The sequence below is a fragment of the Equus asinus genome, chromosome 1 (assembly GCF_041296235.1).
Source record: "Equus asinus isolate D_3611 breed Donkey chromosome 1, EquAss-T2T_v2, whole genome shotgun sequence".
NCBI lineage: Eukaryota > Metazoa > Chordata > Mammalia > Perissodactyla > Equidae > Equus > Equus asinus.
The window spans coordinates 200,767,524-200,784,847 of NC_091790.1; the positions used below are offsets into that span (position 1 = coordinate 200,767,524).

The 17,324-nt window shown below is 38.7% G+C and overlaps 1 protein-coding gene across 4 annotated transcripts in view; it reads left to right on the forward strand.

The window, feature by feature from the left end:
• The window catches only part of CUL1 (cullin 1), a 113,665-nt gene that overhangs the window by 67,053 nt on the left and 29,288 nt on the right, over positions 1-17,324 (forward strand). For all 4 annotated transcript variants that reach the window (XM_070515282.1, XM_070515284.1, XM_070515281.1 and 1 more), the window contains exons 3-9: positions 398-572; positions 2,682-2,849; positions 6,759-6,809; positions 7,026-7,116; positions 8,098-8,261; positions 13,030-13,192; positions 16,201-16,331. In XM_070515282.1, coding sequence (XP_070371383.1) covers positions 398-572; positions 2,682-2,849; positions 6,759-6,809; positions 7,026-7,116; positions 8,098-8,261; positions 13,030-13,192; positions 16,201-16,331 — 943 coding nt within the window. The remainder of the gene's footprint in view (positions 1-397; positions 573-2,681; positions 2,850-6,758; positions 6,810-7,025; positions 7,117-8,097; positions 8,262-13,029; positions 13,193-16,200; positions 16,332-17,324) is intronic.

Consider the following 17,324-nt stretch of genomic DNA (forward strand, 5'->3'; position numbering starts at 1 on the left):
AATAGGTAATTGCTTTTTTCTTTTCATTTGCAACCTTTCCTTTGCACCAGTTCCCAATTCTTTTCATGCCTTCTGATACACTCTCAGGATAATTTTCCACAAGGTAAACGCGTTAGATGATCTAGAAGAGCCAGTGTTTTCTTGACGACCTTCCTGCAGAATGTTCCATCCTCCTCGGGCTGGCTGCTCTCCAGGCCTGCGGACGAGCTTGTGAATGGGGCTGGTTGACGTTGAGCTTTATTGGTATGTGAATGGGATCTTTTTTCCACTGTAGTTTTAACAGGTTTTGCTGATACATTGGAAACATTGATCCTGAAATATTTTATAAGAAAATATGTTTGTATCAGTCACTGTTGACTTTGATAACGCACATTGATTTCCTTAACTTTTCTCCAAGTCACGTTTATAACTACTGCACAAGTGTTCACCAGTCAAACCAAGCGCGAGGGGCTGGCGTCCCTCCTTCTAAATCAAAGAAGGGACAGACACCTGGGGGAGCTCAGTTTGTTGGCTTGGAATTATACAAACGACTTAAAGAATTTTTGAAGAATTACTTGACAAATCTTCTTAAGGTAAGACATTTTATACGTATCCTGAGCGTTTATAATAGGATGTAAAAAAAGTAGTAAAATAATGATTCTAACTTAAATGCTCAGTCTTTCACTGTCATTTGTTCATGTTGACATTGCCACATGCGTGAATAGGTTTTGCTCTTTGCTTAGTCTTTAGCCTCTTATGAGGATGAAACCTCCATAAACCGTATTCTGGTTTTTATTTGTTAAGTTAGAAGTTTTTGATAACCTCACATCCTAACAGTACTTTCCTTAAATTACTAACCATTTTGTATTTGGTTGTTAGAAATGAGTGAACCTTTTAATTTAAAGCATATTATTATGAATTCAAATTACCTATATTGTATTTTGAACATAGTGTGCTGTTCTGTATCAAAATGTGTAAATGATCATAAGGTTATCCAGCCGTTGGTAATCATATTTTTCTGATATAATCTTGCCTTGTACACATGGTCATGTAGTGTATTTCAGAACTATGATGAAATTGTGCCCTTGGCTAGGATGGGTTTCACTACGAACATCCATTGCCTTCGAATGTGGGTTCCTCCTGCTCTGAGCCTTTCTCTTGGGCAGCGATGGAGTTTTTCCCCTTCATCTTCTGCGTTTTTCTTCCTCAGTCTCCATCCTCTGTAGCAAAGGCAGAGTGATGCCTTCCATTCAGCCACAGGATGGGCAAGGGCTCCTTCACCTGGTGCAACACATATTATATAGAGTGAGTGAAGACATCTATACTCTCTACCCTGGGAAATTTGCGCTGTGTATATATTTCAGAGATTTTTGATTTATACAGATAACAGGCAAAAATTCCAACATGCTCCAAAATTGTTTTTCTTAATATGTTTTACAGGGTATTTGGAAACTTAAAATCAGTCTAACAGAGTGCAGTCACTTGACCACAAATTGTCACTAAGATAGTATCATTCTCACGTCCCCTAAACAGAATGTCTTGCTGAAGCCACTGTGTCCTTCATATTTTATTCACAGTACTTTGTAAAGTGAGCATTGGAATTCATTATTCTTTAGTATTATAGTGAGGAACTGTATATTGTGTTGTGTCAAAGTATTGATAGCCATGCTATCATTGATATTTTTGCATTTTAAAAAAGGTCATATACTATAATCTGGAATAGCTGAGCTGTACGCTTCATAGTTCATTTCTTATTATTGAAAGTTAAATGAACAAAGATTTGGTTGAATCAAGATAATCAGGTTTTCATATGGCTTGTGGATCTCTTGCGTGTTGATCGCGCTTCAGTTCTGTTGAGGCTTCTTAGGCTGCAGTTGAAGACGCAGAGGCAGAAGCGTGCCGGGCTCGCCAGGCCCTGAGCACCAGGAGGGAGGAGCACCTGCCTCCATCCGGGCAGCAGCTTTAGTCTTTCCTGCTGCTGCCTGGTTCCCATCCTGCAGTTTCCTCATGGGCAGTTGTCAAAGGGTGCCTACTTTGTAGACGTCATTAATATGGGAAAAACGTCGTTAGTTCCCTTCAAATAAAAATTTGTGGTTTAAGTTGTGGAAATCTCAGTAAAAATTGTTGTGGTAAATGCACTTTTTTCTCTTGAGGTCTTGTTAAAGAAGAAATACTGTGCCATTACACTTATTTATTTTTACAAAAATGCAACCGATTACCACAAAACTTCAAATTTTTATAATTTTAAGTAAATTTAATGAAGGAAGAGGATGCATTAAGGATCTGATAGTATTGGCCCCACAATCTAAATTGTTAATAGGACATTTTCATTAATTTTTTAACAGAGAGAAAATATCAAAAATAAGGATGATTTTGAGGTAAATTTCTTATTTGTTAATAAAAAGGAATTACCCTTAAATTCTGAAAGTTCAGGTTCTTTTTGTGAGCATATATGCATTTTTAATACCATGAAAAAAGTTCCAGTTTGAGTTGAAAGAATTTTTATTAAAGTCTCTCTTTAGTCTAATCCTCACGAGCTATATTCTTGTGAGAATTCGTAATGAGTGTGTTTTGTATACAGAATAAAGAATCCATCTAGAATACACATCAATGAATTTTAATGTAATAGATTTGTTTTAGTTCAGTTTTGTCTTTATCATGTGGCGAGTAGCCATCTTAAAGCTTTGGTAACTTGCTTTTAGGACGGAGAAGATTTGATGGATGAGAGTGTACTGAAGTTCTACACTCAGCAGTGGGAAGATTATCGATTTTCCAGCAAAGTGCTGAATGGAATTTGTGCCTACCTCAATAGACATTGGGTGCGCCGTGAATGTGATGAAGGACGGAAAGGAATATATGAAATCTATTCTGTAAGATTTTTTTAAACCCCTTTCTTATGTGTATTTTCTTCGTGATACATCATCCTTTCAGTAAGGAGATCTAGGCAAATATTAAGCTATTTTCAGAATTGTATGCTAATTTCCTTTGATTTAATTTATCAGTGAATCAGACCCTTAAATATTTTGTGGCAATAAAGGAGAAGGATGAGTAAATTGGAGTTCTAAAATACAAGCTACCCACTTCTGCATTTACTTACTTGAAAGTGTCTTCTTCAGTTCTCTGACCAGCCATCAGGTTTCGCCTGGAGCTATCCCAGTTTTAGCACTGAAAGTCCTGCGTCCTGGCACCGCCACCTTCCCTGAGACAAGCCTCGGTGATGGGCCCTCGTGGCCCTTTGTGGTCTGGGAAACTGTTCAAGGAGAGGGCTGTTCTACCCTCTCACTTTACGGATTTACATTATGAGTCATGATATCTGTGGGGTTTAAAGTTGAGGGTTTTTTTAGACTCCGTGAAAATAGACTTTGAAAGGCAAAATTTGAACTGTTAAATCACCTTCGTTAATATGTTTCTTCGGTCAAAGAAGCTTTTTCTAGGCACATTGGTTTTCAAAGTGTGGTCCCCAGACCTGCAGCATTGTTGTCACCCGGAAACTTGTTAGAAATGCAAGTTATGGGGCCGGCCCGGTGGCGCAGCGGTTAAGCTTGCACATTGCGCTTCTCGGCAGCCCGGGGTTCACCTGTTCGAATCCTGGGTGCGGACATGACATCGCTTGGCACGCCATGCTGTGGTAGGCGTCCCACATATAAGGTAGAGGAAGATGGGCATGGATGTTAGCTCAGGGCCAGTCTTCCTCAGTAAAAAGAGGAGGACTGGCAGTAGTTAGCTCAGGGCAAAACTTCCTCAAAAAAAAAAAGAAAAGAAAAAAGAAATGCAAGTTATTGGGCTTCAGCCTAGACTGACTGAATTAGAAATTCTGGAGTTGAGGCCCAGCAATCTGTGTTTTAGCAAACCCTCCAGATGATTCTGATGCAAGGTCAGGTTTGAGAACCAGTGTTGTAAAGCAATTAAGGGAGGCCTCAGAACAAGAGAATGGTCTGTCTGTTCAATAATGGGCCATCAGATCCACAGACAGTACCCTTTTTGAAGCAGTGGTGTTAAAATGTCAGGTTCTGCATAATGAGTTTATCTCCATGTCCAAGAATGTTGCTCTAATAACAATACTTTGTTGCTTCACTTTTGACAAACTTAATTAGAAGAAAAGCATAATGTATTATAGATGCGTGACAAATTTTTATCATTTATATGGCTCAGCTCCTATACCAAACTGTTATTGCTTCATAATGGTACTTTGTTAGTTTTAACAAAACTTTCTAGGTTTAGTGTTTTGATTTGAGCCTTTTCTACTTCCCCTTTTCTTTTCCACTTATCAATGCTTTCTTGAGACTGCTAGTTGTCAGGGTTGGAATCAGCATGATTTTGGTTGATTTCTTCTTGGCAGCCCACTCGATCTAAAACACCATCTATACCCTATAAAAACATCACAGACTCCTAAAAATCATTACAGTTTTTTAACTTTTTGTGTATTATATTCAATAACAGTTAAAATATAAAGAAGTGCAAGTATACTGTACAGAGTATGTTTTTCAAGATTCACCTGTTTTTATTTTCTTATTTGCTTTCAAAATTCATACTTTCTACATCCTTAAATGCTGTGGTTACTGTTTGGAAATAAAATAAGCAGCCATAAATTTTAGCAAAAGCCAATTAGTACTCCTATCTAGAAACAGTGTTTCCTCTCCGTGCTCTTCCAGTGAGCCTGTGGAATTTGTTTGAAGTTCAGATATGAGGGAACACAGTGCAACAGTTCTTGCACATGATCTCTCATTGTGTTTTCCAGAATCTCCAGAAGATGGGGATGATTTGTCACGACATATAAAGTTTTACTTTTTTCCTAATAATTCTTTCTCCCTTTTTAATTATAGAAAGTTGTTGATTTCCTTTCAAGTCAACCAGAAGACATAAATTGATTCGGTTATTGATGTATTAAAATACCTCAGTGAGCTTTTTTCCCTGGTTCTGTTCCTCTGAACTTTCTGGTTTACCTTTGGTCCTGCTTTCTTCTCTTACCTGGCTCTTCTTCCTTTCTTCCTTCAAGGTGACAAATTATCCAGACTCAAATTAGGTCTGTCTGTGACTGTCTTAATTTAGAAAACTGTTTGGAAAAAAGTAATACTTATAAAGATGTAGTGTGTCTTTACTAGACGTTCATGGCCGCGGCATTGCATTTTTCCTACTGCCTCACTCCTGCGGTAAAGGGGTCCGAAGTCAGAAGAGAAGAGCAACCAGAGACTTTGCACTGGAAGTTATTTTCAAAACAGTCCCCCTGGGGTTACATTTCTCCTGAAACATGAGACTCTTCCCTTCCAGCATCTTTTTGGATATCGTGGTTTCTAATTCTGAAATCTTATTTTTATTCTAATATTAGACTTGAGTATACTTTGTTTATGCTTTATTAAAAATATTTTTCTCAGGGCCAGCCCTGTGGCCGAGTGGTTAAGTTCCTGTGCTCTGCTGTGGAGGTGCAGGGTTTTGCCGGTTCAGATCCTGGGCGTGGACGTGGCACTGCTCATCAGGCCATGCTGAGGCTGCATCCCACATGCCACAACTAGAAGGACCCACAACTGAAAATACACACCGATGTACCGGGGGAGGCTTTGGGAGAAAAAGGAAAAATAAAATCTTTAGAAATATATATGTATTTTTTCTCCTAAATATCGCTTTCATGCTGTCTCTTGTTTTTGGTAGAAATGCCACCCAGTGAAAGTTCATTATATAAAATTGTTTACATATAATCTTTTCAGAAATATATATCTTATATAAACCTAAGTTTATCTATGGTAAAGTTGGAAAAAATAAGACTGATAGCATTTATGTTTAAATGATTTTCTCAACAGTTGTATTTGAGTGTTAAATTTGTTATAAATTTGAATTTTGCTTTAAATGAATCAACAAACAGGTTAAAAATCATGTATGAATTATAGCATATCTCTTATAGGGAGTGTGCCCCCCTCCCCCTTTTTTTGACGAGGAAGATTGGCCCTGAGCTAACATCTGTTGCCAATCTTCCTCTTTTTGCTTGAGGAAGATTGTCGCTGAGCTAACATCTGTGCCAGTCTTCCTCTATTTTGTATGTGGGACATCACCACAGCGTAGCTTTATCAGCGGTGTATATAGGTCCATGCCCAGGATCCAAACCCACAAACCCCAGGCCACCAAAGTGGAGCACTTGATCTTCACCACTGCACCACTGGGCCAGCCCGGGAGAGCATTTTTATAGTAATTTTCTGATATAACCTCTGGGGGAAGTTTAAACAACTAGAAAATGCGTCACACATGTATACCCACATGTGAATACAAGTAAAGTGGGAAATTTGAATAATTTATGTATAATACACTGCATCATTTAAAGTGTCCAGTTTGATGCATTTACAGTGGAATATATCTATGAAACATAAATCACCACAATCACCATACAGAACTTGTTAGATTTTTATGGTCTGTTCTTTGTTACTGAGTATTAGAAAACCATGATGGTGAGTGGGATTATCTTCATTAAGTGTGTTAGATCAAAAATTGGGCCAGGGAAAACTTTATAGATTGAATCCACTATTGCCCCTTAAGCTGATATGTATGTTCTTGTAAAATCCAAATTTTATTTTTATCTTAACTATTAAAATGTGAACTGATAAAAATTGTACTTTAATACCTCTTGAAGTTGTTACGAGAGTGGCTTTCTGAGTTCATCATGATAGAGTCTTACTAGTTATAATCTAGAAACATCAGTAAATATAATCTGGGATTCGGGCTATTTCCTTCAGTCTTGGAAGGGCAGTAAAAGTATAGACATTTTATATTATTCCTTTTTTCTTTTCATCCAGCTTGCATTGGTGACGTGGCGAGATTGTCTGTTCAGGCCATTAAATAAACAGGTACCTACCTGCGTGAGTGTGTGCATATTTTCCTTCTAAAACCCCTTCCAGATTCCTTTTTGTATCCATTGTCTTCCTCACTCCTTTGGACTGTCCTAAGAATATCTCTCATCTTGCATTATTTAATGGATTTTTAAATGTTTAAGAGATATGTAGTAATGTCATATGTACTCTGGTCTGAAATGTACATATCTTTTTCCTGTATCTTTTCTAAAGGTAACAAATGCTGTTTTAAAACTGATTGAAAAGGAAAGAAATGGTGAAACCATCAATACAAGACTGATAAGTGGAGTTGTACAGTCTTACGGTAAACAATTTCCGTTTAATTTAGTCAGACTTTTCATATCAAATGGCAGTCATAACAATGCTGCAACAGAGTCACTTTCAGATTTTTTTTTCTTTTTTTTTTAGGAGGTTGGCCCTGAGCTAACATCTGTTGCCAGTCTTCCTCTTTGTTTTTTCCCCCTCCCCAAAGCCCCAGTACATAGCTGTATATCCTAGTTGTAGGAACTAGAATGGTTCCTCTGCGTGGGATGCCACCACAGCATGGCTTGATGAGCAGTGTGCAGGTCCACGCCCAGGACTCGAACTGGCGAACCCAGGCTGCCAAAGCAGAGCAAGTGAACTTAACCACTCGGCCAGGGGGCCGGCCCCAGATATTTTAATATTATCAAGAATATTGGTAGCATTTACAAAGGTCCTCATAGTTCTCTTTAAGTTAGTGTAATTCTATTTGGTTTTACCCATCATAAAAATTGTTTGATCTTGGTGCCTTATGGAAATTTGGAAGGAATAGACATTTGAATTATTTTCTTTTCTGCTCTCATACTGAATTACTGGATATATAATATGATAGCATGTCATTAATGGAGCTGAATGATAACCAGAAATCCATATCAGCTTGAAAATTTGAGATTTGAGAAACCAATAAAGTAATAAACAGTGTTTTAAAAACTTAGGAAGTATCGTATTTCTTTGAAAGTTTAAAATTCGTCATTTTTGTTACGTTTGAGTTTTTAGAAATATGAAGGTTCTCTAAATGAACTTCATGATAACTTTGAAGCGTGCCTGGCCATGGGTCACAGTCACTTGCTTTTATGTGTCTTAGATTTTTTTCTTTCATCAAAACAGTATACTTTAATACTAGTGAATAACAGATTTGCCTTATGCTCTGCCATTTCATGTTTACCTTTTAAGCATAATTTAAACTGAATACTACACCTAAGTATATTCTATAAAATATAACAAAAAATAGGATAATTAAAATGTAGCTCCTGTTTATTTCTAGTGGAATTGGGGCTGAATGAAGATGATGCATTTGCAAAGGGCCCTACGTTAACAGTGTATAAAGAATCCTTTGAATCTCAGTTTTTGGCTGACACAGAGAGATTTTATACCAGAGAGAGTACTGAATTCTTGCAGCAGAACCCGGTGACCGAATATATGAAAAAGGTAAGCTTGAATATAGTGCTTATAAGTAGAAAGTTAAAATAGTTACTGCCACTCAAATGAATTATTTTTTTAGTGTGTGCACCTGTCTTCACAGGTCACTTCTTGGGCAGTGTTATCTTACCGTGTCTGTAGCCGGTGCGGTTGCTTCTCTCAGTTCACCAAGGGGCTGTATAAATCAATCTGATAACCTTGGCTCAGTGTTCTCGTCACTGCTCTAACGGTGTAGCCGTAATAGCTGTTTGACTTTCGTATTGAACTGTCTGTCCCAGAAGGTATATCTGTGTCTAATGGGAGCCGCAGTCTTATGTCAATGAGAAAATAAGTTTTTAAGAAACAAATATCATCAAATTTGCAAACTTCAAGCTTTTGTTTTTTTGCTTCTGAAACATCCCCTAACAATCTGTAAGCACAGCCTTCAAGTCTGTATTAGAGGAGAGGTCCTTCTGAAACTGCCGGGCTAAACCCTAGTCCAGGAGAAGATCCAGGGTTGAGCTCTGTATCACGTGTCTTTTTCTGCACTGAGTGATGTTAGAACGAAGTTCTGGTGTAATTATTTTTTGTTCCCTTCCTTGGGAATACAGGTCTCCTGAACTTGTGCTCTGAGCAGTGACCTAGGGCAGGAGTCAGTCAGCCTTTTCGATGAAGGGCCAGATAGTCAGTATTTGAGACTTGGCGCACTCTGTCGCTCTGTGGTCTCTGTTGCGGCGGTGCCACTCTGCCGCGGTGGTGCAGAAGCAGCCGTGGCGGCGTCCAAGCAGGCGGGGTTTGGCCCACAGGCAGCAGCTTGCTGACCCCTGACTGAGGTGTGCGGGGAGCTTCCAGGGGAGCTGGGGCTGACTGTAGTGACACCTTCTTCGCTGTTTTTTCTCTCTCCGCTTGGAGAGCAAGTGGCCTGCAGAGTCATTTTTCCGTGTGCTGAGATGGAAGGCCAGTGAGTTAGCTGAGTAAGAGCAGCAGCTCCCCTCTCTAACCCGTAGAGGAAGTCCTGCCCAATTTGTTTGTGATGTTCCCAGGCGTTTTCCCATAGGAGATGGTGACGATACCTGGGCCTCAGGAGCTTGAAGTTGTAAGTTCTTGACAAACGAATTTCTGGTATCTCTGAACTTAAAAATGGAACCCTTCCCAAGTATTACACTTGCCATAGTAGTAGTTCTTTATGTATGTTTATGGGTTGAGTTAGCTTTTGTATGCCGACCTGGAACCTAACCAGCTCATTTGCAGTTTCAAACGGCTGCCTCACAAATGGACTTTTGAAACATAATCTATTTTGAGTCTTAGCATTGACTTTCATTTCATCTTTTAGTTTGGCAGTGTAGTTTTCGTAAACATCTTTTATTGGACTCTATAATGTGTGGTGGTTCTTTGTTTTGAAAGTGGAGCCTTTTGTCAGGGTACGCATTCACAAGAGTGGGGCGAGCCTCTTCGTGTAACAGACTCCTTATGAATCGCGGTTGTCTCAGTTCTCCACGCTGAGGAATGTGGTGGTACTCTGCTGCGACAAAACCAGCTTTTTAGGCCAGAGCTACATAGTGATTCCCAAAGCGGGGAAATGTGGCTTTAAAATCAGGCCTGGGACCAAGGGCAACTTGAGGAGCAAAGATTTCCAGTGGCCTGGATGTTGTCAGCCCAGCATGAGCCCTGCCTTCATGGGAGCAGACTGCTCGCTGCATCCTGGTTCTCTTAGAGGGGATTCCTTTCTGGGGGTTGGAGGTTTGGCCCGAATGCAGTTTAGTCTTACAAACATGACTTCCATCACATTCTGGAAGTCCATAATGCAGAGAACCTGTAAACGTGAAGTTGGAATTTAACCATGTGAACAATTCTCCTCTTACCCGTTGCCTTGCATCTCAAACTGGACTTTGAGTCTAGTCTTAATCCCCACTCCACCATTTACTGGGAGATTGACCTCCACCTTCTGTCCCTCAGTTTCCTCTCTGTAAAATGGGGATAATAATTTTTGATTATTAGATATGACATATATTTGGTGCTTGGCAGAAACCAAACATGATATGTGTTTGATATTACACACATACATGGTTCAGAACCTTCAGTATATGCTTGAGAATATGCAAAACCATAGGATAAAAGGTGGCACATTTTATTCAATAACTTGAGGAATTATGTTTATATTAAAATATTCTATCAGGAAGTAGAATACAAACTCATGAACAATATTGAGATAAAACATGAGCCTTCAAGAAATATTCTACTTTGAGCAGCCAGTTGGGGCTAGAGGTGCGAATTCCCTGGGGGTCTGTGTCCCCTTTTCTGTGTTGTTAGGAATATTTCAGTGGAAACATTCGAGAATCTCTGGCTTCTCCTTCTACGGATGGCTTCAGTGAGTGAACAACCCTGCCCCACATTAGTGTTTTAACGCATCTGACTGCCTTACGTGATTGGGCCGAGTCCGAGTTACAGAAATGCGTATGACGGTTCTAGGTTTCTAAGTCGTTAAAAAAAACTTGAAAATACACCTTACTTCATTAGTTTGCTTAGTTTTTTGGTGTGTGTTTTCATTGTGAACTGATCCTAATAGAATTAATAGAATCTTTAATTGCTTAATTTTATTTGGTCATTTTAAATTTGATCTTGGTGCTGTAATACAATTATCTGCCGAGTGATGATCAAGAGCTTATTTGACTTCAGATCTGCAAAGAATGTAAATGGCTGTCCTTCCTCTAAAACCTAATGATGCGAGACCTGGGACCTTAGTTTCTTTACCTGTATATAAAATAAGCTATGACTGAAGCCCTGCTGACCTTTTATTTTATTTTGTTTTTTTGAGGAAGACTGGCCCTGAGCTAACATCCACACCCATCTTCCTCTACTTTATATGTGGGACACCTTCCACAGCCTGGCTTGACAAGTGGTGTGTAGGTCCACACCCGGGATCCGAACTGGCGAACCCCACTGGCCACCGTGGCGGCCCCCCTGCTGACCTTTAATGTTTTGTAATCACTTAGGTACCAGTTTGCTCTTCCCTCCCCTCTCGGTTCCTGTAGGAAGGGTCTGTAGAATGCTACTACTTTTCGTAGGACAAGAGCTGGAAAGCCATTGCTCCCCTAGAGAATGACTCAGCAGTGACACCAAAGCCTTAACCTTCATCTGAGAAGGGGTGAAAGTTTGTTGTAGGAGAAAGCAAAGTTTTTAAGAGAAGGCGAGTTTTTATGGCCCAAGGTGATTATGTTCTTCCAGGAAGCAGGTGCAACTTAGAAAAAGTGGTGCTTTTTCGTTTGCATGTGCTGTATTTCATCAGCTTTAGTTCTTGAGGTGTTGGGCTCTATGAAACATTAAATATGAAGCAGCAGTTTCTTAACTTAGAACTCCCGAGTTAAAGCATATAAAGATCTCATACTGTTTTTTAAAATAACTTTGTAATATGGAAAAAAAAATACACATTAATTGTAGACTTTCTGGAAAGTACAAATAACATAAACCTGTAAGCTTGGGGCTCTGTTTATGTATATAAAACCAAATTAGAATAATGTATAGGTTTCTTTTTAAACCGGTTTTTTTTTCCCACTAATTTGTTATATTAACATATTTTATATGTACATATTTTATTGGATAATAGTATTCCATTAACCAAATACGCTATAATTTGAACTCATTACTTATCAGAAGCTTCAGATTTTTATATTTCATTTCTAAATTGTCTATTCCTTTTTCTATTCCATGTTTTTATTTAGAGATGCTTATTGATTTTTCAGAGATCATTATATATTAAGGATATTCACCTTTTGATACATTCTGCAGATATTTTCCAAGTTTATTTTGTTGTCCACTTTTAACTCTATTTAGAATATACAATAAGGGTCTAACTTCCGTTGTTTAAACAATTGTGCCATTGTTAGTAATTCATGACAGCACAGGTCCTGCCTGGTCATTTTTTAATTTTATGTTTTCTTGGCTCTTGGATGTTTATTCTTCCTGTTGAATTCTTCTAGCATTCTCCAAAGTTATACCAAATTTTAAAATCATTTTGGGGAGTATTGGCATTTTTACAATACAAAATAGAGGTCTTCTCTCTTTGTTCAGATCACTGAACAGTTTGAGGTGATCGGTGAAATTTCTTCCTTGCTTTGATAGTTTAGCGGTTCCTTGGCGATGCTTCACCCCACATGTGTTTCTGGTGATATACTGTAAAATAGACTGACTTTTATTCATTTTACTGCTCTGTTACATTGTATCTTTGTTTTCAAGGGAAATGTAAGAAATTGAGAAGCATAAATAATCTGGTAGATTTCAGAGGTACTTATTCAATGATTGGCAAGAGAAGAACATAATGTTTTTCTTTAAAATTGTTTTTAAAGAAAAGTCTAATTACTAATAACTATTTTCATGTGGTCATTTTAGGGAATATATTTATGTGACTCTTGACTTCAAGTAGCTTTCAGTCAAAAGCAGTGGTTCTTACCTTGGCATCCGTGTAGGAGAGGATCCATAGGTTTCTCAGTGTCACATAGGGATATTACTTCCAAAAGGGGAAATACCACATATCCAAAGGAGGAAAGTTGGTGTAAAGACATTTGAAGTGCTAATAATGATAACCTTGCCCAGTCGTTTAAAGAGGAGTTGGAAACGGAAATGTATATTGCAGAAAAAATGGAACACATCAGTGACCACTTAAATATGGTTGGCATTTGCCAACGCTTTTTTTCTTAATAATATTTTATTAGAGCAGGTTTGTGAGTTTAATTTGCCATTATTCACATAGCAATTCTTTAAAAAACAAATGCAAACCATTCACTCGAATTAATTCCTGCAGGCGGAGGCTCGTCTGCTGGAGGAGCAACGAAGAGTTCAGGTCTATCTTCATGAGAGCACACAAGATGAACTAGCAAGGAAGTGTGAACAAGTGCTCATTGAGAAACATCTGGAAATTTTCCACACAGAATTTCAGAATTTATTGGATGCTGACAAAAATGAAGGTGAGCCACTAAGACTCAAAATGTGTAGGTAGTTATTACAGTCTGCACTTTTGAAATTGTCTGAAATTCTAGACTCAGAGTTACCACCGTTACCAACATCAGTCATTTTGTTAAAAGATTAACGTATGAGTGTGTGTATGTTCCCTTTTTCAGTTGAAGTATAGTTGACATTCAGCATTGTATTAGTTTCAGTTATACAACATGGTGAGTTGACATTTATATACATTGTGAAATGATCACCATGACAAGTCTAGTAACCATCTGTCACTATACAAAGTTAATTACAGTGTTACCGACTATATTCCCTATGCTGTACATTACATCCTCATGAGTTATTTATTTTATAACTGGAATTTTGTACCTTCCTTAATCCTCTTTTGGTTTTGCTCATTCCCCTACTCCCCTCCCCTCTGGGGACCACCAGTTTGTTCTTTGTGCCTGCGAGTTTGTTTCTGTTTTGTTTTGTTTGTTCATTTGTTTTGGTTTTTTAGATTCCACATAAGAATGAAATCATGTTATTTGTCCTTCTCTGTCTGACTTATTTCACTTCAAATAATACCCTCTAGGTCCATCCATGTTGTCACAAACAGCAAGATTTCGTTGTTTTTTGTGGCCAGCTCTGTGTGTGTGTGTGTGTGTGTGTGTGTGTGTATAATACTGTATGTTCTTTCTTCATTCATCTATGGATGGGCACTTAGGTTGCCTCCATGTCTTGGCTACTGTAAATAATGCAAATAATGCTGCACTGAACCTGGGGGGTGCATATATCTTTTCAAGTTAATGTTTTCGTTTTCTTTGGATAAATGCCCAGAAGTAGAATTGCTGGATCATATGTTAGTTGTTTTTAATTTTTTGAAGAACCTCCAGACTGTTTTCCATAGTGGCTGCACCAGTTTATTTTCCCACCAACAGTGTACGAGCCTTCCCTTTTCTCCACATCCTTGCCAGCACTTGTAATTTGTTGTCTTTTTAATAATAGCTGTTCTGGGGCTGGCCTGGTGGCATAGTAGTTAGTTCGCTGACTCTGCTTCAGCAGCCTGAGGTTCATGGCTTCAGATCCCCGGCACAGACCTACAGACCACTCATCAAGCCATGCTCTGGAGGCATCCCACATGCAAAATAGAGGAAGACAGGCACAGATGTTAGCTCAGTGATAATCTTCCTCACCAAAAAAAAAAAAAAAAGCCATTCTGACAGGCGTGAGGTGATATCTCATTGTGGTTTTCATTTGCATTTCCCTGATGATTAATGATGTTGAGCATCTTTTCATGTGTTTGTTGGCTGGCTGTATGTCTTTTTTGGAAAAATGTCTATTCAAGTCCTCTGCCCATTTTTTAATTGGATTGCTTGTTTTTTTGATACTGATTTGTATAAGTTCTTTATATATTTTGGATGCGTTAACCCCTTCTCAGATATATGATTTGCAAATATCTTCTCCCATTCAGTAGGTTGCCTTTTTGTTTTGTTGATAGTGTCCTTCGCTGTGCGAAAACTTTTTAGTTTGCTATAGTTCCTTTTATTTATTTTTGCTTTTGTTGCCTCTGCCTAAGGAGACAGATTGAAAAACATACTGCTAAGACTGGTGTCAGGGAGCTTACTGCCTATGTTTTCTTCTAGGAGTTTTATGGTTTCAAGTCTTACATTTAAGTCATTAATCCATTTTGAGTTTGTTTTTGTATATGGTTTAAGAAAGTGGTGCGTTTCCATTCTTTTGCATGTAGATGTCCAGTTTTCCCAGCAACATTTATTGAGGAGGCTATCTTTTCTCATTGTATGTTCTTGCCTCCTTTGTTGTAGATTAACTGAACATGTAAGTGTGGGTTTATTTCTCGGCTCTCTGTTCCGTTGATTGTGTGTCTGTTTTTATACTGTTTTAATTACTTGTAGTATGTTTGAAATTAGGAAGTGTGATACCTCCAGCTTTGTTTTTTTTTGTTGTGTGTTCTTTTTGTGAGGAAGATTAACCCTGAGCTGACTGATGCCAATCCTCCTCTTTTTGCTGAGGAAGACTGGCCCTGAGCTAACATCCATGCCCATCTTCTTCCACTTTATATGTGGGATGCCTACCACTGCATGGTGTGCCAAGTGGTGCCATGTCCGCACCCAGGATCCGAACCAGCGAACCCCAGGCCACCAAAGCAGAACGTGTGAACTTAACCGCTGCCTCACCGGGCCAACCCTTTGTTGTTCTTTCTTTCCTTTCTTTCATTAATTCTTTCTTTCATTTTCTTCTCAAGATTGCTTTAGCATGTTGTGTACCTTGTTGTACATTGATTTCAGACCTCCATAGAGTGTTTTTGGTGTGGCTTTGGGGGAAGAGCATCTTTTCAGTTTAATTTGCAAGGTAACTTGTTTCATACACTTAACATTAAATGATTCTACCCGATTTTTTTCTTGAGTATTTTTCTTTTGAAAATTCTTTGAGACAAGAAGGCTATTTTGTTGAAGTGTTTCCCTTCCCACCCTCTTGTGTTTCCCTGGGGTGTGTTAGGGACTCAGAAGGTTGGTGTTTGGATTCAGGATTTTTCTTCTGCGGCTTTGTCAATCACCACATGCCATACATATATTAAATGAAGAATTTGGGGCTTTTTGTGACTCAGTTGTATAGTTGGGCTGACTATTCATAAATACTCTTTAAATTTATTCATTTTTTTTGAAATAAATATTTAAGTGCCTGTTATGTGTCAGGCATGAATAATACCTCAATCTTGAGAATTTTAGGAAGCATCAGATGTAGTTTCTGATAAGAATATTTTTTCTCTATTCTGTTATTGGTTTCTCATAGTTTAGAATAATAAACGTTTACAGTGGCGTAACTTCATAGTTACTTTCAGCTAAATACTAAGTGCAGAATATTTGGTTACAATGTAATTAAGTGCTTTTGGTTATTAAGATTGGAGAACATTGTGATTTTATTTCAGGGTATCTTTATCTCACTGTAAGTACAGTCTTAGCAGAATGGACACGCAGTTTGTTTCAGTGCATAAAGGTGGCGCTTCTTCTTGCAGATTTGGGTCGCATGTATAATCTTGTATCTAGGATCCAGGATGGCCTAGGAGAACTGAAGAAGCTTCTGGAGACACACATTCATAATCAGGGTCTTGCAGCCATTGAGAAGTGTGGAGAAGCTGCTTTAAATGTAAGTACTGTCACATTGAAAACCAGTCGGGCCTAAGCGTTTCCAGGCGTGAACTGCAGACGGGTGTCATACGTCTCACAGATCCAGGTGGCAAGATGCTCACTGGAACGCTCATCGAGAGCCTTGTTTTGGCTTTTTAAAAAGTTCACAAACATCTTTGTTTCGTAAATACCTCCATAAACTCTTCTCTGGCACTTTTTAGGCATTAAGGATGTCGCTCCTTTATTTTCACTTTTATTCTCACCATTACATTCCTTGTGCTGGAAGAGAGAAGACTCTTCCCTAGAAAGAGCAGGGGAAAGCCTCCTAGAAATGTGGCTGTGGCGCCCACAGCCGGTGGCTGCACCTGTCGGGAACCTCGGTCTGAGTCCCCTCTGCCAGTTGAAGGCCGCAGGGCTGTTGGCCCTGGAAAGACCCTGAAACATGTCACCTTTCTCATGTCCCCCACCCGCACCCCAGGAGGTACGCAGAGTATTGCTGCTGGGTTGTCTGTACTTCATGTAACAATTTTACATTGAAAGACGTATCATGTGTTTCTGAGAGACAGGTAAGTTGTCTCCTTTGTCCCTGTCATGAACTTTAATTTTGATAGTGTTTGGAGAAGTCACGGAGAAGAAAAGTCTCTAAACACAGTTGATTCTTAAATCTGAATCAGAAAGCTTTTTGTCTCTCTGATTTTATTGTGTTTTATGTTAATTGTTTTTGACAATAGTATCTTTAGTGTGTTTTTAAAATTTTTTATTTCCCAGTTATCTCTGTAAGATTCCTTTTCCACTTGTAATTATGGAGGTTGCAGCCTCACTCGTTGCCACATCTATGAAATTTTAGAGGGGTGAATGTATGCCCCTTCCTTTAGGTTTATAGAACAATTAATTTCACACTCACAGGATGGAAGGGAACTGGCTTGCTAGTGGGCTCTGTGAAGAAGATCTCCAGGTTTCAGTATAAGCTTGAGTATGAAGTCCCGCATTGGGACATGCAGTGCTGTGACAG